This window comes from Mauremys mutica, chromosome 1 (genome assembly GCF_020497125.1).
Source record: "Mauremys mutica isolate MM-2020 ecotype Southern chromosome 1, ASM2049712v1, whole genome shotgun sequence".
Classification (NCBI taxonomy): domain Eukaryota; kingdom Metazoa; phylum Chordata; order Testudines; family Geoemydidae; genus Mauremys; species Mauremys mutica.
Window position 1 is genome coordinate 184,811,871 of NC_059072.1, and position 23,593 is coordinate 184,835,463.

At 39.1% G+C, this 23,593-nt stretch overlaps 1 protein-coding gene across 4 annotated transcripts in view; it reads left to right on the plus strand.

Annotated features, from left to right (window-relative positions):
- ROBO1 (roundabout guidance receptor 1) overlaps positions 1-23,593 on the plus strand; it is a 431,492-nt gene that overhangs the window by 262,943 nt on the left and 144,956 nt on the right. For all 4 annotated transcript variants that reach the window (XM_045002116.1, XM_045002117.1, XM_045002119.1 and 1 more), the window contains exon 3: positions 13,377-13,534. In XM_045002116.1, coding sequence (XP_044858051.1) covers positions 13,377-13,534 — 158 coding nt within the window. The remainder of the gene's footprint in view (positions 1-13,376; positions 13,535-23,593) is intronic.

Consider the following 23,593-nt stretch of genomic DNA (forward strand, 5'->3'; position numbering starts at 1 on the left):
ATTTTCCATAGTCCTGATCATCTTGTTTCTGTTTTAGAATCTTTAAATTTGGTACAGATTCTATGGCTTCTGGTATGTTATGCACAGTAAGATTTGTTTTGTAGAAATTAAGTCTTTTTAGGTATCTAAGTAATTCTTTGAAAAGCTGGCAAGTGATTTTTGGCTGGTTAAGAAAGTATTGTATTTTAAATCAAACTTATTTTAAAAATTGTCACTAGAATAAGCATCTGAGAATATTGTTTGAATAGAAATGTACTAATCCACACTTGATAATTCACAAAAAAGTACCCTTGCCCTACTTCCCAAAGATTGGGGGGGCAGTAATTGGGAGAACATTGAGGGGTGCTGGGATTGTAGGGGCAGTAACTGAGGGGGAGGAATGCTGTGGGGGGACACTAGGATTTTGGAGGGAGCAGTAACTGTCATTGGTGGGGTGTGGGGGAGGGCTAACTGGAATTGATGGGGCATTCTGTGGGTGGGTGTACTAACTGGCAGACAGGGAGCATTGGAGTTGGGGGACAACTAACTGGCAGCAGGGGAGTATGTGGTATGTGTGTGGTGGGGAGAGGCAGTCATGGGCAGCAGAGGAGGCATGCACTGTTTGAAGTGGGGAGGGGGGTTCCTCCACAAAGTGGGGAATTCAGGGCACAGCGGGCAGGGGCGGCTCTAGGCATTTTGCCGCCCCAAGCACGGCAGGCAGGCAGCCTTCGGCGGCTTGCTTGCGGAGGGTCTGCTGGTCCCGCGGCTTCGGCAGAGCGCCCCACACAGCTTGCCGCCCCAAGCACGCGCTTGGCCTGCTGGGGCCTGGAGCCGCCCCTGACAGCGGGGTAGAGGGGCGAAAGACAGGGTTCCCCCTGGGCTGGGCAGTGGCACCTATCTGCTGGAGAGGCTGGAGCCGTGTCTGGGAGCCAGCCAGTTCTCTCCCTCAACAGCAGCGGCTGAAGAGCTGCTGCTCTTCCCATCCTCTCCGCGGGGAGGCTGATTGTGGTTACTCCGGTAACCGGACTTTTAGTGTCCGGTCAGCAGTCTAAAACCAGACACCTGGCAACCCTACTTTCATTTCCAGTTGCATTATGTCATCTTAGTCTGTCCAGAATAGGTTAGAGTTTCCCTTTTTTTTTAAACCCTATCATTCATTAATTATTTAACTTGCTGGTGGTAGCAGACATAGCATGCTGTATTATTGGCAATAAGATTTATGCCAGCCAAATGTGGCTCATGGCATTATTAGGTTGAACAACAATGCAAGCCACCTTCTCCTCTTTTGTTAGTTTTATGAAAGATGTTATCTTTAGCAACAACACTGAAGTTATGCAACTTAATTTTCTGTATCTATTAAAATACGAATGAAAATACAAGCTTTGAAGACAATGATGCTAACATAATATAAACAGAAGTATTAAATCAAAATTAAAATCTTAGTAATGAAATCTGGTCATCTGCATGTGTATTTGTATTCATGCTGAGCACTTCCCTGTGTTTCCTTTATTATTTCTGAATCAGACTGCTCGCTGCTGTTTTAGTACACAGCGTAATCCAAAATTTATTCTGCTCCTCTCTGCTTAGAATAAGGAGTCTTGTGCTAATAGAAATGCTGCCTATTTAGTTGTCTTCAGTAGCATTTGTTGCACATTAAATGCTAGCATACTGATCAATTGGCGGGTTGCCTCTGAATATTTCATAGCAATGGAGGCCAGAATAAAAATCCAGCAGGAGTAGAACTTTTCCTTACGGTTTTATTCTCCTGTACCATTTACCAAAGGATATAAATGTGAGCTGGTTACAATTCTAAATTCAGACTTGGTGAGTTTGCTGATGTCCAATGCATCATAGCACAGTTTCTTCTTGTTGCAGCTAGTGACTTCACTGCTTGTTGCAATATAATACACTGATCCTTATAATTAGTAATCAGGGCCGCCCAGAGGATTTAGGGGGTCTGGGGCAAAGCGGGGGAGCTGCGGCGAGGGCCGGTGCAAGGAAGTTTCGTGCCCTAGGCGAAACTTCCACCTTGTGCCCCCCCGCCCTGCGGCAGCTCCCCGCCCCCCCTTCCGCCCTGAGATGCCTCTCCCGTGGCAGCTCCCTCCTGCCCTGAGGTTCCCCCCAGTACAGCTCCCCCCCTGGGGAGCCGTGCGGCACCTCCCCACCCCAACTCACCTCTGCTCCGCCTCCTCCCTGAGCACGCCGCCCCCGCTCTAATTCTCCTCCCAGGCTTGCGGCGCCAAACAGCTGATTGGCACTGCAAGCCTGGGAGGCGGGAGAAGTGGAGCAGCGACCACGCGCTTGGGGAGGAACGCTTTTTGGTGCCCCCAAATCTTGACGCCCTAGGCAACCGCCTAGTTTGCCTTAATGGTAGCACTGGCCCTGGCTGCGGCGCTTGTACTCACCCAGCGGCAGTCCAGGTCTTTGACAGCATTTTGGTGGCGGGGGGCCTTTCAGTCGCTCTGCCTCTTCGGCAGCACTGAAGGGCCCTCCGCCGCCGAAGACCCAGAGTGACAGAAGGGCCCTCTGCTGCGGAAATGCCGCCTAGGTCCCTGACCACCGCCGGGCCAGGGCTCCTGCAGGGCCCGGGACCTGGGACAAATTGCCCCACTTGCCCTCTCCCCCTCCCCTCCCCCAGGCGGCCCTGTTAGTAATGCCTCCAATTAATCTCCTTTCGAGATGATTTGGGTTTAAATTTAAGGGTTTTTGTTGTAAATCATGAAGATGTCTGTTCACATATATTTTTCAATTTTTGGACAATACTAAATTAAATGTGTCAGACTGAGCATTATTTCTCTACGTAGAAACATGAAAGATTCATACTTTAGAATGTGACTGAGTGGAACAAACATTCTTCTGGACCATTTGGAATCTAACTCAGAACAGTTAATTGCATTACATGGAGGCTTTATTTTCTCTAGCACAATTATTCCACTCTTTTCTGAAACCTGTATAAAGACATATTTTCCATTTTCTCTGCAGACTCTGTCTAGCCCTGTGTACTTAGCATCATACAATGTCACATATGAGTTTTGGATGAAACAGAAAGATTTCTGTATAAGTAGTATTGCAATGGTTTGATAGATTGCCCATCTCTTTAGTGTATACATATGTAGGTTAGTTAGAAGATCTTTTACTGACTGTTATCTAAACCAACAAGAAAAAGAAACTAGAAAAATTCCTTTTTTTTAAACTTGGTATAAAAAAGTTTAAAAAGTACATGACACATTTGACATAAATGACTTTGACACAAGTTTGTATAATTGTTTTTACTGTAGAATTTTTCTTTGGCCAGTTATTGTTAATGTACATTTTTATTAACTTAGACAAAAAACAAGATGGTACTACTATTAGAATGAAAATGTGTCCATGCAATTGGACTTTCCTGTTTATAAGTGAACTAAAAGTCTGCTATAGAACTAAAATATTTTCCTCTAAAATTGTCTACAGCTGTGGTGAGAAACCAAAGTCTAGTGGGATTATTAGTCCCCTGTAATAGACTAAACTTTTAAAAAGAGAAAGTAACAATTCAGCAAAATTTTTCTCTGACCATAGTCCTAGATGCCAAGAACTTCTGAATTCTAGTCCTAGCTCTCTCATTAAAATGTCGGGTGGTTTCAGAGCAGTCACTTAACATGACTTTCTGATTGATATTTCCACTTTCTGATTGATATTTCAGGCTTCACCTCTGGCTAAAGATGACATGGGGAAAGTTTGTGCGAAAGTATTTTGACTGTCTGAATATGCCAGTGAAAATATACTTTAAAATAATAAATATGGTATATTTTTGGACTGCTTTAGCACCAGAATGAAGATAGAGTTAAAATATAAGTTGGAAACAGTCCTCGTTCAGGAAAAGTGGCATTGATCATGGTGGTATAAATTGCTTTTTATTTGGTGGAATTATGAGCAACTGAAATTTGCACACTGAACTTAAGTACCAGGCTATAATGGCTGCGGAGTGAAAATTTTTGTGAAGACATTCAGTGCATGAGGGTAGGGCTTCTCAGCATGGTATCATAATGCATATGCACAAGGGGGCAGTTAGGGCTGCCCAATGCAGCATTAACTTTGTCATCTCCTTGCTTGTGAATGCTTAAATGTTCTTTCATAACATGATGCAGGGTTTCATTGTTTTAAATAAATATAATTTTGTATAACACTTTTAGCTCCTTCAGGATAAAAGGATAAATACACACATGTGTTGATAAGTAGACCTGCTGCTTAAACTACTAATATGCAAACAAAATAACTCAAAGTATCAAACTATACCTAAGAATGCGTAGATAATCCTCACTTTCCCTTTTTCTTAGTGGCTTTGGCACTGTTGTTTCCTCACATTTGTTCTAAGAGATTTTTTTTTCCTTTTTATTAATAGTGCAAAATACATACATACAATGATGTTTCTGTTGAGAGCCCTCATCACTCCTCTTTCTCACACAGAAGGTGCTCTTTAGTCATGGAACTGGCCTTGTGGAATGTGGAAGACAGGCAGTGCCATCTTGGTGGCATTTCTCTTTACCTTTTCCCTCTTTGTTCTTTGGTAGCCCCGTCTAATGGAGGCGGCAGGACTGGAGAGGCCTGCGGTAACTTAAGATGCTTCCCAACTTGGACTTCTTTCTCTCCTCTCCCTTCCTACTTGGCTGATAGTCCAAGGTATCTAGAAGTTAGTGAAGAATTTGGTGTCCGAGATCCTGCAGGCTCAGTGCTGTGGAGAGGGGCAGTGGGAGGTACTTGAGCCACATTTCAGAGGATGAATGTCCTTTTTTGAGGAATTCCCAAAGATCCTCGGTTGTGGGGGTGGAAATCCTGACTTTCTTCATTGTCTGAGGGGATACAAGTCCTGCTTGTTCCTAGATAGGAGAATTCACATGAAATTTCAAGTTTCAGCTGAAAATTGTTTCACTTCTTTGTATGGGTTATGCTTGCGGCCCATTGTTGCGGCTCAATAATTACTTTCAGCTGTTTAAACCATCATAATCCTTACCCTCCCAAAAAAGTGTAAATTGGTCTTCTTGTCAACGTGTCTGTTTATGGTCACATCAAAAAAGTTCTCTTTTGACTATAAAAAGATACAAACTGTAAAAGAATTCCAAAAGAAACTATGTAAAATAAAGTAAATTGCCAGTTTTACAAAAAGAAAATAGCAACCCTAGCTATTAAGCCAAAGTAAGGGCAGTCTTTCCTATGCTAGATCATACCATGTGGAATCTGGTGGTACTGGAAGGAATTGCATTTTAGGCCTGGTCTACACTAAGAAGGGGGGGTCGAACTAGGGTACGCAAATTCAGCTACGCAAATTCAGCTACTAGAAGTACCCTAGTTCGAACTACTCACCCGTCCAGATGCCGCGGGATCGAAGTCCGCGGCTCCAAGGTCGACTCCGCCACCGCCGTTTGCAGTGGTGGAGTTCCGGACTCGACCGGAGCGCGCGGGGAGTTCGAACTAATATAGACGCGATAGTTCGAACTCCGAGAAGTCGAACTCTCTGCGTCGACCCGCGCGGTAAGTATAGACCTACCCTTAGATTCAGTCAATCAAGTTAATAATCAGGACTGTACTCCTTATCTATTTTCTGATCTTGTCATTGACCTAAGGGATGTGTCTCTGTATGCAGTTCTTTGCCCCAGGCATCACAGATGCATCAGTGTTTAATTAGGATTTCCACTGTTACAATATGTCTTTTTCAGCACATCAGGTATATGTCTTACAGGAGCTATATCTACTCCTTATATGACTTATACTTGGCCACTTAATTGGCTCCCAGTTCATCATAATTGATTTAAACATTTTGATTCCCACACAGTGGGATAGTACCATCTTATTTGTCTAAAAATCTGTCTGGACAAACTCAAAGCCTCCGTGTTCAAGTAATATCTAAGACCAGACTGACCTGTTGGTTGACTAGGTACTATTGTGTTTTGTCTCTGTCATCTGGAACTTTCTCCCAAGAATCTTAAAAAGTCCTCTCTGAGTATTTTTTTTAAGTGTGAGGTTGAGTATTTACCCTCTGAATACGCAGAGTATTCAGCGTGGTTGTTCTACAATGGCATAGACAAGGTATGTTTTAAATTATCAAGTGTGCTGAACTCCTCCTCACCTGTTTCTTTAGGACATTCTTCATGTAATACTATGATTTGTTTGTATTCTAGCCCTCACCCAAATACCTACAAATCAATTTTAATTTAGTAGCAGTGTGCATTTATCTTTATGCTATATTAACCTTTTGGGAACTGAAAAAATTGCCAGCTATCATAGCCTTCAATAACTGGGAAGATTTGCTATCACTTAAGCATGTTTTTTTTACCCTGTACTTAAAATAAGAAATAATTTTATTAATTGGAAATGGTGACCTAGTTATGGTAACCATGAACAGTACTGATCGATAAAAACAATAAATAATACGGTTTGTATTCTTAAGCGTAATGATTTTGGTTGTCTGAGTTTTGGAGTGCCTGATTTGAGTCAACGGACTTTGAGTCACCTTAAAGAAGTCTGATTTTCATAAATTTATAAGCACTCATCCTTAGCAAACCAGATCCCATTCAGGTGTTTCAAGTTGGTCACCCCAAAAATGAGGTACCCTGGCACTTTTGAAAAATCTGGCTTTGATTTATAAATGCTGTAGTTCTGCCAGATTGTCTAGAAAATTAGTTATTTGTTCATATTATACGTTGCTAATAGCAGACCCTAAAACATTATGAGTTTTTACATCATTCTATGCTAAATAAACTTCACCACAGTTCTAAGGAGATTGCCCAATTTGGATTCCATTTTGATTGAGTAAAGGGTTATTTGACCTATACTAGAGCAAGTTCTTTTGTATGCTAAACCACAAACTTGTTCCTTGAGCATCTGCACTGTGAAGAAAATGTATTCTTTTGTTGAATAATGGGCAAGTAGGTACATTTCTCAAGTGAGTAGCAATTAAAGCTATTGTACCATTTCCCCAAACTATATAAAAAGCTGAAATAATACAGTACATAGAAGCACAACACTGAGCTCTATAAAGACTTAAAAACTACTAGTGTTTAAGAAAATAAGTGATCTTAGTATATGCACATTATAATGTCCACCAGAATTTTAATGTGGTGTAATTTAAAGTTTAAAAATAAAATGTTGCATGTTATATGAAAGGCTGGAGTGGAAAAGGATATAATTATAGAAGACAGCTCCTAAGTTCATTCAGCATCAAATTAGAAAGAAAATAACAGCTCTATTTGAAACTCTTCTTATATTCATTAACTCTGAATTTCTTCCATTGAGACACCGTGGGTGAAGTGTTTATCAATCAACTGTTTAAACTGAGTTGGTTGGCCATTTTGGTGGCAGAAATGAAAAAAAGAATGATATGGTGTCTTTTGCTGCTACTGTTTGTTTCAACTTTGACTTTGTTCAACTAAGCTTATACAGTGATTTGGTGCTGACTCTGCTGCTGGCAGTAGAGATTCAGCATGATGATATTTCTAATTCATATTAAGAGAATTAATATGTCTGAATACCAGTCAGATGTTTGCTTTTAAAAACTTAAAGTTCGATGATGTGAACATTAGCTTAAAAACTGATATTCTATAACCAAAGAAAATGCATTCTCTTGCAGAGAAAGAAATGGTTTTGCAAACCAACTCAATGTAAGGTCCTAATGCAGTGATGTAGCAAAAAGGTCTACCACAATCCTTAGATGTATATAACAGGTGATATTACCTCTGTAGGCAGTATCAATGAGACCATGGATGGAATTCAGGTGTCCAGTTTTTCAACCTCCTTTTGAAGTGTGGATAGGGTCCAAGAAGATGAGTGGTCTGGAAAACGGACCTTTATCAGATATCTGATAGTTAAGTGCTCTCTAGTCCTGCTTCCAACTGCTGGAAGATGAGGTCAGAAAACTTCAAACTAGAAATAAGATGCACATATATAATAATGAGGATAATTAACCACTGGAACAGATTACTGGGTGATGTGGTAATTTTTTCTTCGATTGGGCTTTTAAAATCAACACTGTATGGCATAGTCTTAAGGCATAATCTAGTTCAATGAGAGGTGTTTGGGCGTAAGAAGAATCACTAAGTAAAATTATGTGTTATGCAAGGTAATCATAATGGTCCTTATAATGGCCTTAAAATAATGAATCATTAATCAAACCTTTTCCTTCCATTCCATGTTAACAACCATGTCACACAATTAACTTCAGTGAAGTCACTCCCAATTTATACTGCTGTGAAGAGAAAAAAAAAATCAATTGCTACATACTTCAGAATGTCACTTCCTGCAATGAGATTTTTTTTTCTTTTCCATACAGCCCAAAGGTTTCAAGATTTACCCCTTCTCATTTCCCTGTGTTTTTGAGGGAGTTTATTTTTTCCTTTAGCTCTCTGTTACTGAAGGGAAACTATCCTTGTAATTTAGTTTCAAATATGACATTCCCTGGATTTTTAATTGTCAAACTTTTGGTCAAAATGGGGACAAGTGACTAAATTTAGGTTACTACTATCTAGGATTGTGAACTGCTCTAGACCTACCTTTGCCAACATACAGAGTTTCAGAGGTGCTAATGTGTGACTGGGGATCTCACAACTTTGATAGTCTTGGGAATTCCTTTGATGCATTGCACCTTATTTGTAGTGACATGCAGTGCAATAACAGACAACAACTTTCAGCCTGATTCACCAAGGAACCTAAACATGTGTCTAGCTCAGCGGCCCCATCGAAAAATTGTGTTAAAGTTATGTGCATGTTTAAATACCCTTGCTGAACTGAGATCCTGAACTCTGGAGGCACCAATAGGTGCAGCATCTGATTTGAAGTGCTGTGGCACCTGACAAGAGTGATGTCACAATGTATTCAACCCAGTCAGAAATGCCACCTTTTGGGGTTCAGCAAGCTGGAAAATTAGCGTAGTAAAACATTCAGTAGATAGGTAGGTGTGGGGATCATTGCTGGCCTCTAAAAAGGGAAAATGGGGTAAGAGAGCGGTGATTACGCTCCAACCTAGAGAGTGTTTAAGGGAATGTCCTTGCAGCTAAAAAAGCTGAGTTTTTCACCTCAAAGTAATTAATGTCCATTAGCAATCCAGAGGTAAAAACAGAGTGAAGACCAGGCACTTGAGTTTTGCTGTGAAGTAAACAGCCCTATACCCTGGCCAGGCGTTGACCTTGGCAAGTTTACCTCCCAATAAAATTTAAAGTGCCTTATCTTCACTGATTTTTACTTCAGTTAGCTAATACTCATTAATTACCTAAGCTGAAAAACAGCTTTTTTAGCTGTGAAGACAAGTCCTTAAACTAACAAAGATAGATCACATATTGACTACTCACAATGGACTGCTCATAAACAACCTACAAACGAATAACTCTTTATAGAAATTGTTCCTTGAATGATTTCAGATACTGATACATTTGAGAAAATTGCAAGATGCTGGTGGAAAAGTTGAAAACAGATTCAAAATATTCAGGATAAATAATTAATGATACTGGTTTTCTCAATCCTAATTATTGTTAATCATTCTTAATGAAGTTATCTGTTTAAAAGTTTTGAGCATCGTACATGCTAAGAGTAAAGAGTACATGCTAAGAGTACCTTCTAAGAGTAAAGAGATTTTCTTAATTTTTCAATATTTTCCCCATTAAATTATGCTTGTTTCTGAAGTTTTGTTTCATGTAGTATTTTATCATTCCACATAAGAGGCAAAGAGAAATTACTTTTGGTAATACACAGATATACCTTAGTTTTATCAGAGGAAAATGTAAAATGAAGCATTGTTTTTAATGTTACAAGAATAAAAATTAAAATAATGAAGACTTTAAACATCAAATTCATACTACAACAAGCTTTATAAAAAAGACATGTTGACACAAAGCAGTGTAATGGATTTTTAAAATTGTATTGCTTGGACATAGTGAAGCTTCTGTTAGCACATTTTTGTTTGAGCTGAGGAAACCTGCTTGTTAGCTGAGACCTGTTTCTTTTCAAAAGCATTGGTAAGGGAGTGACCAGTGACCAGGATTTGGAAAATGTCAAAATGAAACATTTTGATTTTTTTGAAATTTTTTACACAATTTGGTGAAACTGACATGAATTCGAAAAAATGTTTCCAGATCTACATTTTTCACAAAAAAAACAAAAAACAAACCAACCAAACAAAAAACATTTAGAATGATTTTTACCCAGCTCTAGTAATCAGAGTAAAGCTTGAGAAGAAAATAACGGGTGATGTGTATCAGAACATGTTGTTCAGGACCTACACAAATGTATTATGCCTCTACTTACTGTGTTGGTTGTCAATAAAAAAATTACCCTCAAGTGATTCCTAATTATTTTTCTATTGCTTATGCCATAGGATAAATTCTATACAGGAGGTATAATTGTTTTGTTGACTACAAAATACAAGATTTCTGGATTAGACTCGAGACTAGACTTGTCAAAGCTGTTCCTGTCACTGATTAAATTCAACAAGTAACTTCAGAGAGCCTCATGCAGTCCAGTGAAGTCAAAGAGAGTTTTCTTGCTGTGCAAGGAGCACAGGATCACAGTCATTGTTTGTTGTACTTCAACATTTTGTTAAATACAATATGAATGAAAATCACCAATAATGGTTCTTAAATTCTGGCATGTTTTTCTTCATAAAGATTCTACATGTTAATGTATTAAAATTATCTCCCTGTTTTAGTTGCCATTTTTTTCCAAAACAATTTTGTTTTTGGAAAATGAGATGCACATGGTTAAATTTGACCCTTTGATAACTGAAAGCACATACTGTACTGGATTATAAAGTATACTGCTAATATATCTTCAAAAGGAAATGTATTCTCAATTTACAGTGAGCCTTGACTATAAAGGACAGTGAAGAAAAATTGCTTTTTCAGCAACAGATGAAGTCTTTAAATTTATAACTTTATGCAAGATTGCCAGGGCCTGAGGCAAAACTGGAGTATGTATCTACTTTACAGCTGCAAAAATAATTATGTGACCGCTATCGGTGAAGTAATCTTTAATGGATTACTTTTTGTTAGCTTTTCATTATGTAATGTTGGAGCCAAAATAATTCATAGCAAATGGAAAAAAAATATTTTGATGTTTCTATGGCCTGGACCTTTGATGTCCTCCTAAGGTATTTTATTATGTGTTGGTTAATTTGTGGAAAGGTCTCAGTTTACAGAGAAGGTACTGCACTTGTAAAGCTGATCTAAGCCTAACAAATGTACAAAATTACTCAAGTAATTTGCTTTTATTAGGCAAGTATTGGACTTCTTTGTTGCTTCAAAGGTGCTAAAAACCATCCAAGGTACTGTCTAATAGGTTTTCATCTTAGATTTATGAGCTCCTCCAGACTTGAGAAGCACTTAAGGTTTGTTTAGATCATTTCACTTGATGTTTTTTTAATTTTACAGCACATACTTTTAACTATCTCTTCACTTTATAGTAGTGATATAATCTTGGGAACTAAGAAGAGGCTCCATACTCAGATGCTCAGTACAGCTCTTGTATTATGTCCACTCAAAAAAGACATATTGGAATTGGAAAAAGTTCAGTAAAGAGCAACAAAAATAATTAGGGGTATGAGGAGAGATTAAAAAGATTGGGACTTTTCAGCTTGGAAAAGAGACAACTAAAGAGGAGGTATGATAGAGGTCTATACAATCATGACCGGTGTGGAGAAAGTAAATAAAGAAGTGTTATTTACTCCTTCTCATAACACAAGAACTAGGGGTCACCAAATGTAATTAGCAACAAAGAATCCTGTGGCACCTTATAGACTAACAGACGTTTTGCAGCATGAGCTTTCGTGGGTGAATACCCACTTCTTCAGATGCAAGAAGACTTGCATCTGAAGAAGTGGGTATTCACCCACGAAAGCTCATGCTGCAAAACGTCTGTTAGTCTATAAGGTGCCACAGGATTCTTTGTTGCTTTTACAGATCCAGACTAACACGGCTACCCCTCTGATACTTGACAAATGTAATTAATAGGCAGCAAGTTTAAAACAAACAAAAGGATGTATTTCTTCACACGATGCATGATCAACCTGTGGAACTCTTTGCCAGAGGATGTTGTAACAAAAAAAACCTAGATAAATTCATGGAGGATAGGTCAATCGATGGCTATTAGCCAGGATGGACAGGGATGGTGCCCCTAGCCTCCGTTTGGCAAAAGCTGGGGAATGGGCGACAGGGGATAGATCATTTGATGATTACCTGTTCTGTTAATTTCCTCTGGGGCACCTGGCATTGGGCACTGTCAGAACACAGAATACTGGGCTAGATGGACCTTTGATCCGACACAGTCTGGTCGTCAGGGCCGGCGCAACCCATTAGGTGGCCTAGGCTGTTGCCTAGGGCTCTAACATTTGGGGGGGGTGACTGCGGCAGCCAGACCATCCGCTGCCTCTGTCGGGGGTGGCATTTTGGGGGTGGGACCTTCCACCGCCTAGGGCGGCAAAAAAGCTCCTGCTGGTCGTTCTTATGTTCTTATATAATAGAACTTCGGTGTAGCAAATTAACTCTTCTGCATTTACATACCTTGTTGTTAATAAGGGCTATAAGTTAGTTTTAATTTAAAAATTGTGTAGGTTTTTGTTTCTATTGCCTTTATGGTCTTTTCTTTTGAGAGGTGGAAAAAGAAGCAGGTTCTAAAATGAAAAGTGGCAGAGGTCCAAATTCACCTCCCATTAAAACAATGGCCAAAAATTCTCATTGACTTCAGCAGTAACAATATCAAGGCCATGTCCATTACACTGTGCATCTAGTGTGTATGGAAGGTTTTGGGTTATGTAGGATTTTAAGAGTGTATGCTAAATAGCTTCCAAACTCCTCCTTGCTACATTCAGCCCACGGTACACATTTAGCTTTCACACCATGCTGATAGACATTTTGGTGCTTCCATAACTTAGTTCTGACTGGTGGAAATTCAAATAAAAATAATCAGGGTGTTATGAGGGGCAAAGAAGAGAAGAGGTGGCAGTAGAAGCAACTGAACTTACTGAAGGTTTACCATCATAAAAGTTGTTGGGAGTTGGAGAGGAGATAATGAGCTGCTCTAGAATATCAGTCCTTGAATTAGGGACAAAGAGTCCCGTGGCACCTTATAGACTAACAGAAGTATTGGAGCATAAGCTTTCGTGGGTGAATACCCACTTCATCAGGTGCATGTCCTTGAATTGCCATTTTAGACCAATAAAAATGACGTATCCTGCCTCTGAAAACAGATGTAACCTGGGTGAATTTCTATGTAAAAAAATGTGACACTGTTTCAAAGTCCACAAAGAGAAAATATCTGTGTTAATTGTTCAAAGTCCTAACAGAAACATGACCTGTTAAAGTGGCCATTAGAAGCCAAAGATTTTTGCTGTCTGGTGTGCATTGATGTGTCAGTAATGACTTTTTTTGTCTTCACTCTTTCAGTATTACGAGATGACTTCAGACAGAACCCTTCTGATGTAATGGTAGCTGTGGGTGAACCTGCCGTGATGGAATGCCAACCCCCAAGAGGCCATCCAGAACCCACTATTTCATGGAAAAAAGATGGGTCCCCACTGGATGACAAAGATGAACGAATTACAGTAAGTGTAAAAACCTGACATTCGAGAATACTTATCCTTTCCCTTTTCCATTCACATCATTCCTCAGCAAACAACACTAATCTACCCGTTATCATTGTGTTGAGCTGCAGACCTTCAGCCCCTCTGTCTTCCTGACCCTCTGTTGCCTTCCCTAAATGTTGCAGAGGATGCATCCCATTTGCACAAAGCTGGAAATGTATCTTGTCTAACTTCAGACTTATACTGTCTAACTGCGTGCTGTGCATTTCTGTTTGTTAGAATGATCATGTGCAACACACTCCATCCCCCTGCTTGAGAGGAGAGCTGGCCGGAGAATGAAAATCCCTTCCTAAGAAAAATGTTGCATTTTTACAAACAATTTTCATTCCGAACTGGGATTGAATTTCAAAACCACAATATTTTTCATGAGAAGGGAAGGTGCAAAGTGAGTCTGACATGACTCTGGGTGCCGGAGAGGTTAAGTTCCCCATCTCTCTGCTTCTCTGGGTGCTAGAGTTGTGGGAAGGTGGGGAGGCTGAGTCTATGGGTTCTGTACCTCTCTGGATGCCAGAGCTGGGAGGCTGGCACTTAAGTGACCTCACCATGGTAGCCCTCCTAGATACTGTTCTCAGTTTCAGTCTCTGCGGGTGGACAGTCAGGGAGCTGCCATTTTGATTTCCGCAGTGGAAAATTGAAAATTTTCAACAAAACTCAAATTTTCCCGGGGAAAATTTCAGTTTTCAGAAAAAGATATTTTTGTCAAAAAAAAAATTCTAAAGAAAATGTCTGACCGTGTCCATTTGAGAGTTATGTTGCAATCTGTAGCTTGTGAAAATAAAATTGATCACATTTTCCACTGTCACATAATCTTTTTCTTTTGATTACTATTGGTATCTAGGCTCCATAGTGTTTTCTTTCAAGCTAACTAATACTTCAGTGGTAAAGGTGAACCATTAGTAGTGTAGGTGAACCATTTATTAAATTCCTTTGAAATGTCTCTGCTATACTTCCCACAGCAGAGTTATGGAATGGATTAGAAAGTGTAATAAGGCGTTTGGGACAAAATCGCATTTCTTTAGGGAGATAATAGCTTATTCTGCTTTCTGGAGGTAAGCTCTCTTCTCATTAGAAGTGTTTTCATATGCTTATGTAGGCTGAAGCGTGCAGTGCACGAGTTATTCTCAAGTATGGTAAAAGCAAATCAGAACGCTATCATTCTTTTAATTTTGACATGCAAAACCATAAACAATTGTGCCTAACTGGCTTTTCGTAATGCTAATGCATAAAGAATTCAGAAATCATTTATATGCTGCCAACATGGTGATCCAAGACATCGCTCTCTATGGTTGGAAATAGCAACATCTGAAAATGTACTTCTTATAAGATCTTCTCTGCATTATGTGAATTACAAGTGTTAAGCTGATGTAAAACACTGGAGATATACTGTTTATACCTTAATCACCTGCTGAAATGAATGACCTCTGTAGGAAATGAACACACAAAAACCCAGCAGCTAAGGTTCAAAATGACTGCTACTTTTTGAGATCTAAATTGTTTGGTTTTGTTTTCCTTCCTAGGGGCAAAACAAAGCTTCACTATTTAGTAGCATAGATTTACAAACCAAGAAACAGCTGTGTACAATGATGGGTGTGTTTTCAACCACATAACTATAAAATTAAAAATACTTTATAGAAATCTGGGCTAGATTCACAAAAGGACGTGTATGTCTAACTGCTACTTTAAGTGCCTGAATCCCAGACTTGGGATTCACAACCAACCCCCGTCAGCTGCAGCCAAATCATTTAGGTGCAGAAAATGATTGCGTTTAAAGATCCCTATGTTTCTGCCTCTGAGCCTGTGCACTGCTGCGCCAGGCCAGGTTCCTGACATCCACCTCCCAGAGTGATAACCTAACTGGGGAGGGAAGATAGGTATTCCTGTGACTGATTCGTCTACAAGGCCCAATCTGGTAAGTGTGTTCAGGCTTTGTCTACTCTAGATGAGCCCCTGTAGATGAGTTTACACAAAATGGTGAAGGGTTGGGAGTGGAGAAGCACTTGGCACCTCCAATTGATTAGCTTAGGGGAGAAGCCACCTAGCGTGCTGGCTTTAGTGCAGCGTTTCTCTGCATGCGGCTACCAGGGTATTTTTTCTACAGCCACTACAGCTTCCTGGGTGGAAATGGGGGTGGGGGAGTGGCAAAGCAGTGGCCCCTCCTTGCGGCGCCCAGCTGATGCTCCTGGCTGCCTTGCTGTTTGCTAGCCCTGCCAGAAGGAGAATAGCAGCTACAGCCTGCAGCCTCCTGGGGGCTCTGGGCAGCACCTCTGCAGATGGATGGGGCCAGTGTGTGCGTGTTCAGTGGGCTTCGGCTCAGTGCGGGATGGTGGACACACTCGGAGGCCACCAGAAAAATTGTTCTGAGAACCCCTGCTTTAGTGAATCCCGTTCTAAGGCACCTATCTCTCTCCAATCATTGTATAGGGAGTCTAGGCACCTAACTAAGGCTTTGTGAATTGCGTGTTTTTCCAGGAGCCTGAAAGTTAGGTGTGGCGACACTTGGTGTCAGTGCACCTAGGTTTCTTTCTGAATCTAGCCCCATATTTATTATTTGTTTCAAAAGAAATCCCCTTAACTTAAAATGTGTGTTTGCATTTCCTTGCTGTGTAAAGTCTATTGAATTTAGGTAAGCAGATGATTAAAGCAATATTAGGTCTCTCTGTGAAATGCATTCTAAGCGTGTATTGTCTACTGCTACCATTCATTCTGTTGTAGGAATTTCCGGTGTTCTTTAATGTGGTGCATTTTCTTGTTGCACTTTAAAATTGCTGTTCACCCACCTGTGAGAACAAAGACACACCCAGAACAAAGGAAACATGCATTAATTGGCAAAACCATCTGTATTTTTGATGGTCTTAAATCTGTGCTTGTTGTGGAGGAATAGCACACAAGTTTGTTTTTGCTTTGTGATGATTATATACTGTGCCTATTTAACTAGCGTTCTTCCATCACTCCACCTCACGGAATCATTTTATATTTTCAGTTAGTTTTTTTCTAAAAACAAACAAACAAGAAACAGGATTTTTTTTTACAGTACTGCCTTGAGCTGAAATGCTCATTTTGTATTCAGAGGTATAAATTAATGTTGCTGAGATGGCAAACTCCACTGAATGAATTTACATCCTATTTGCCAGGCATTGTCTTAATCAGCACTATTAATAACATGGCATCTTTCTCATACAGACAAGAGGTTGAAACTACATTATAATTCAGATTCCCATTTCTAAACAGCTGTAAAGGAGTCTTGACAAGAAGGAAAAAATACACATTCAGTTGTATGTCTTAGCAGATTTGCAGTAACAATGGATATTTTCTTTTTTTTTATGGTATTTCGGAGACAAAGAGAATGGGACCAGGAATGGACAGCATGCGAAAGGAGAGAAGTAAAAGATTTGGAAAACTTAATTTAGTGAAGTATAGATAAACTGAAATTCCTTATGTAGCATTATTTCATCAAAGAATAGAGTCAGAAATACCAAAATAAGGGTGAAAGAATAGGTTTGAAAGCAACATTTGAAAGCACATTTGTCAGGTTTAATTGGCCGCTTCTTACCTGGCATCTTATATTTGTGCTTCTACACATGTTGAGTGAAGTCCTGGATCCACTGAAGTCAATGGCCCAACTTTCATTTCACCCGTTAAAATGTCACCCATTAAACTTCAGAAGATTGGGGTTACCTGCCACTTGTAAACACAGTGAAATTGCAGGCACATGGAAGCCAAAGGGTAAAATAGGTGAATATGTGTGTGTGTATGTATAAAACTTATGAACTTGAGAACTTATAGAAGTGCTGGTAGTAGCGGCTCCATAGTTAAGTTTCTGTCAAATCTTCTGTCAAATCTTCAGAACTTAATAGCTTAAATCTCTTGCCATTTTAAGAGAACTAGAAGTGGGAAATATTGCTGAAGCATCTGAATTTTTGAAGTCTTTTTATGTGCTGTTAAGTGATAAGATATAAACAGTGAAAAAATCACACTTCTTTTGGTTTATGGGTTGGTTCATGTTACCCAAATGGACCACCTCCAGAAAAGTCTTGATCCGTGAAACGATCCACTTTATTACATTCCTCCAGAATCTAAAGAATTCTTTCTCTTCAATACCAACAGTGCCATTCCTGGACTTGTTAGAGTGAGACTTCCCAGCCAGCAACTGATACGAGGTTTGTGGGCAATGAAAGGTCAATAAGGAACATAGGCAGTAGCTTGGCTCCTGAGACAAAATCAGAGGCAAAAGATTGAGACATCCTACAGCCCTGTAGTTAAGTTTCTGTGGAGTTGGTATTTGCACTGCTTCATTTAAATCTAATTTTTGGAAAAAAAACAAACCCCCACAGTTAAACGAGATCCAGGTTAAGGTACAACTTCATGAAGAGCACAATAAACAGAAAATATTCTTTTGTCCTGACAGAATTAAGGAAATTGATACATTTATTTAGGTAACACAATAAAAATTGATGTTAGTAACCTTTGCATAATTTTGTCCATGTTTGTTGTGAGTAAATATGTATTACAGTGAAATAAAAATACAAGTTTATCAAGTCATGAAGTACAGTAAATGGAGCAAATACAAAAAAAGATAAGGGTAGACTGAGCTATCAGTGATAAATTATTAAAACAGACATCCTCATTGACCACAAGTGTATTGGGCTCTGCAGTTTCTGGCTCAGGTCAGCCTCTGTGTAGGCTGATCACTGTACACATTTTCCTTGTGCTGTGTGAAGAATCACAGTCTAAACATTTTGTTTACTTTATAAAGAAATCTGTCCAAAAGCAATTTTCTCAGAGTATTAAAGCTAATCATGATTTCCCTAAAGTGTATTCCTTACTCAGTTGTATAAAAGCAGATGCTTATAAATCTGGTTAATCCATGTTTGTGTCTTCTGAATTGCAAATCTAATGTGTGGGGCAAATGTTGATCTTTAATTTAATCTGTTGCATCTAAAAATGTTTGTCATGGTGTCAGAGCAAAACTGCATAGGGGACTTCTTGGAAATCAAAAATCCTTCCTGTACCATTGGAGAGCCTAACAGCTAAACTTAAATACAGCTAGGTAAATAGCTGTGGTTTCACTTTCTGAACACTTTTAAAATAAAATTTCCTTTTCCAAAGTTTGTCTTCACAAACATTCCTTGTGATTGTAGGAGAAACTATGTAAGCACCAGGATTTGAACACACCCAATCATCTTATAACTAAAATCCTCACCCCTGTCCTATCCCTGTGGGTTGGGAAGTGCTGTTATCCCTGTTTTACAACTGGGGAGCCAAAGAACAGAGAGACTAAGCATAGGCATAGTTTGACTTCTATATTTGGGCAGGCAGCTCCAGTGAGGCCAATGGGGCTACATGCGTGTGTGGGCACATACTGTGCCTGCCTGAGGCTTGCAGTTCGGGGGACAGTGTCCTTGCCCTCCCCCAAACTATGCCCAGGAGACTAAGTGACTACCCAAGGTAACACAGGAAGTCAGTGGAAGAGTAGGGTATCGAACCCAAGTCTCTTGAGTCAGAGCCTTCAGCACTGGCCCATGTTTCTTTTTGTTAACAAAACAGTTCAATTTACCGTACATCAAAATAGAGCATTTTTATTCTGAACTAAGACTGTCCACACAGACTTGCACCAAAATAACTAAAACTGTGAATTACAAATTATTTAATTAGTTTGGTCCCAGTTTCCTTACAGATAAACTCTGTTACCCATTAGGTTGCCTTTTCTTTCAGTAGCGGTTCCTCCTTAATTTATTAAGCCTCGCTAAATCACAGTAAAGTAGAGGTGAGTCTTATTATCACTGTTTTTCATATGGTAAAATGTATGGAGAGCGTTTACTTGGTAGCACAAGCCCCCAAACCGATCCTGTTTCAGATCCAGGATTGGAGTTCAGGATTTTCCTGCCTCTGTTCATTTCCCACAACCCCTATCCCAAGCCTCAGAAACACCCCCTAATTGTTCACATGGAATAAGAATGTGGCTGGTGGAAAAAAGAGGGAACACTGAACATGAAAAATTTAATATGAAGAATTTCTTTATATGTACATGAAAGGGGATGGTAGCGTGTTAAAATACCTTGGCAATTGATTTAAAAAAGCAGAGCTTTTTTATTGAAATTTGGGTGCAATACTATGAATCCAGTTTTTCCCCTTTCATATTAACTCTTGTCTGTCATTTATCCTGAATCATCCTCATTTGAGTTTTTGAAAGAAAAACTTTGAGGTGGCATTCATCTTTCTTTGTTCAAGATTCCCAGCTTTTAAGATCAAAGTTACGGGATCAATAATGCGTACAGGTTTTCATCCCCTTTGTGTGTGGCTCTCTTGTAACATAAACATTTTTGAATGACTTAAACTCTTGTTTTAGATAAGTTGTAGCTTGAATTCGCTGTTGTTTTTATCTGACCTTTCAATAGCATATCAGGGGGATGAAACATTCTGTGTGTTTTGAAAAATATTATTTTTCCATAACCGAGTTATGAAATCTTGACAGTATGGCAAAATATGCTGCTGTGGAATGAATGACCCCGTCAAAGCTACCATCCACTCAGAAATATTTTGTTTGTTTGCCACAGTGTTCCTGTTAATTAATTAGATTACTGGAAAAGGGACCTGTTAATAATTTTTTAGACTATTCACAGCATCATTGCTTTCACAGGAACAAAACTATATGAAGTAGCTGGATCCTAAGGTGATCTTTGTCATAACAACAACAAGAAAACGTTGTGCATATCAGTAAAAATAGATCAGTTTCTAATGTAGGTAACTGGGGGTAGAAAAGGCAGAAATTAATCCCATCTGTATCCAGAGGAATCTTTCCTTCAAAAGATAAATTGCAGTCAGGAAAGATGCATCAAGGAGGAGGAAATAAATTGATGGAGTAGAGTTTGTGATTGTCTGTTTTGGGAGTAATGCTTTTAACTTGTTATGTGCTAGGTTTCTGATACGGAGTGTTCCCTTAGGCTAAATTTCTAAAACACTATCAGGGTGCAATTTTGTATTTATGTTGTGTATGTACATATCTCCTTTCCTTCACACTCTCTCCTGTTGGTTCTTTCGCCCCCTCCCTCCTATATTTTTATTCATTTCTTTAGAAATTATTTTCGGGAAGTTTTATTGCCGGTGTTATGCAGGAGGTCAGACTGGATGACAGTGGTTACTTCTGGCCATGAAATCTGTGAATCTTTGAATCTATTAATGCCTAGAAATGTGTAATGTGGTTTAGAGACTAGCCCCCAGTCTGAAGAACTTGTATCTCAGTGGTCTGATCCTGCAAATGCTTACTCACTGAATAATGAAAATGTTCACATGTAGAAGTGCTTGTGGGTTTAAGTCCTAAGTATATTAACAAATAAACGAATGGGTAAAAGGAAATCACAGGCAAGTATTTTATTTCATCTTATTTTTTTTATTATTATTATTATTTTCAGAAGGGCTTAAAGGGCAGGCATCAGTTGCAGATATACAGCCATTTCCTGTTCTCCTGGTGCCAGTCTTCTCTTCCCTGCCTCACCAGTTTCCTTCCTCCTAAGTCCCCCTCACATATACTTCCTGAAAGGGCTGCCCCTCTCTCCTTTCCCCATCTTCCTTCCTCTGCTGATCGATACTTTTATTGTCTACTTTCCTTGAGGATCAGGAGGAGTTATGTTAATGATTTACACTTCTTGCACTTATTTTCAGTTGCTTCTGCAGAAAATATTACCAAGGTTATGGCTGTTAACCTGTCACACAATGTAGAGGAATTTAAAGACTGGAAAATAGTTTGGGACCAAACAATAACACTGAAGGTAGAGGAGGATGTTTCAAATCCCGCTACTACATCTTCCATAATGTTTCCAAGATCTGACATCATCTTTCTGTCCACACTGCTAAAGCTCCAGTTCAGAGTCATCATTATCTCTCATTTTGTGCCATCAGTTTGGGTAATAACTACCTTAATGCTTGTGTGGTCTGATATTCATTTTCCTCTTCCTGTCTCCCCTTTCTGTTTGTTTGTTTGTCAGACCCACTTGTTATGTCTTGTCTCAAATTAGACTTAAGCTCTTCAGGGCAGAGTTGACTTTTCTTCCACTTTTCTATAGTATTTACCTCAAGTAGACTCAATCCTGATTAGAGCCTGTAGGTGCTGCTACAATGCAGCTAAAAGTAATGGTTGGGATTTTTGAAGAAGCTAAAGGGTTCAGAATCCGAGCCAATAATAATAATGTTCTCCCCTTGCTGGTTTGCCTTTTTAAGTTTTCTCCTGATTCTTATGGTCAACTTTCTTTGACAGTTTTGTGGGGGGCAAGGTAACTTTCTTGCAGTACTTATGTACCTGTTAAAAAATGTGCCAATCAGTCTTGGATATTATTTCTCAATCTTTCTCAGTAGAAAGAATTGCCACCATATTTAAGTGCTCCATTGTTCACTCTGAGCTTAATCAACAGGTTGTTGAATAAAATTTCAGATATTATAAATCACATTAAAGAAACCTTCACTAGGTGATTAAAGAGAATAACCAAAACCATGAGACATTTCATCATGGATCTCCAAGATGAATATTGCCATGTAGAACTAGATGAAGGGAGCCTCATGATGCAGGACAACGTGCATCAGCATGGAAAGTTCATGAACTGTGTGAATTTCGGGGTATTCCCTGCAGATTTTTACTGAATCTGACAAGGTCTAATTTTTCATTTAAAACAAAATTGACCTCCTAGGAACTCTGGTTGCAAAGATATGCCTTAACAATGTGACTCATTGTTTTTCCAAGTCTGCAGTCAAAGAAACTGAAACTGCAGCTTTAAGAAAAGTGTGAACTTCCTCCATGTATCATAATTCAGTGTTATAAGAGAAGAACAATTATGACTACTTAGCAACTAACATCGTTAACCAGTAAATCACTTATTCTGTGTGGCTGGATTTATGTGTCACTTCTTCATTTTTGGTTAGTTATATGCATTACGTAGGCTACAGGTTTTAGTGATTGCATATTCCTGTGATTTCTGGATGATTAAGATACTTTATCTTTCTTCAAAAAAAATAGAGGAATAAAAGCAGTGACTATGTAGCTGCCATCTAAAGTGGGCTTGACATTTGTATTTTGTAACATCCGGTATATTGCATTTCCCCCCCATATTCCTGTATTTGGTCCAGCAGTAACAAAAGTAGTTTACCAAGGGTTATTGTGGATTCTCCATCACTGACATATTTTAAATCAAGATTGAATTTTTTCCCCTAAATTTATACACCCTAAGAATTATTTTGGGGAAGTTCTATCACCCATGTTATACATGAGGTCAGTCTAGATGATCACAACAGCCCCCTTCTGGCCTTGGAATCTATAAAAAAAAAACATGCTATTTGTTCATACGTATTTTGAACACTTTGTTTTTCAGTGATATATAGGATTAAAATATAAAAGTAGAGCAAAGAAGAATGGGGAAGAGAGTAAGTTCTCTTGCATATACTTTGCCTATATGAAAGAATTTGAAGGCTCCTAAACTGAGCCACAGTTCTCCACAGATTTCTTTTGTCCTGGTCATGAACTGATAACCTAGATAGAAAAAGAAAATAAATGCCTGCAGCTTGGATTAGATTATGTAACAAATAAAATATGTTAGAATCTGATCTTTGAGAACTGGATAGGACTTGAGAGTAGAGGATATTAGGATTTTCTTGTTAAAGGGGCTTATTGAGACTTTTGAAACTCAGGGACAATCTGAAATGATAAAATTGGAGTCTGGAAGAGGATTCCCTCTCTTATGAAGTTGAAAAAAACGGATGGTTGTTCTCTCAGCCTGGGTTACTTGTGATACTCAGAGCATTCAGGATTGTATTTTGTGAATGGCCAGAAGCAAAAGTGATTTAATATGTCAAGAACTAAATTGCTTGTTAAAAATAATTATTCTCTCTTACTAAAAAAGAGAGGATTGTTTAGCAATTGTTGGAAAATTCAGGAAATTGAAAAGAGACTTTGTTTATATTATATACAGTCAGGCTGAAGACTAGTGTTAATAAGAACACCCAATGTATTTTCTACTTCCAAGGAAGCAAATAAAT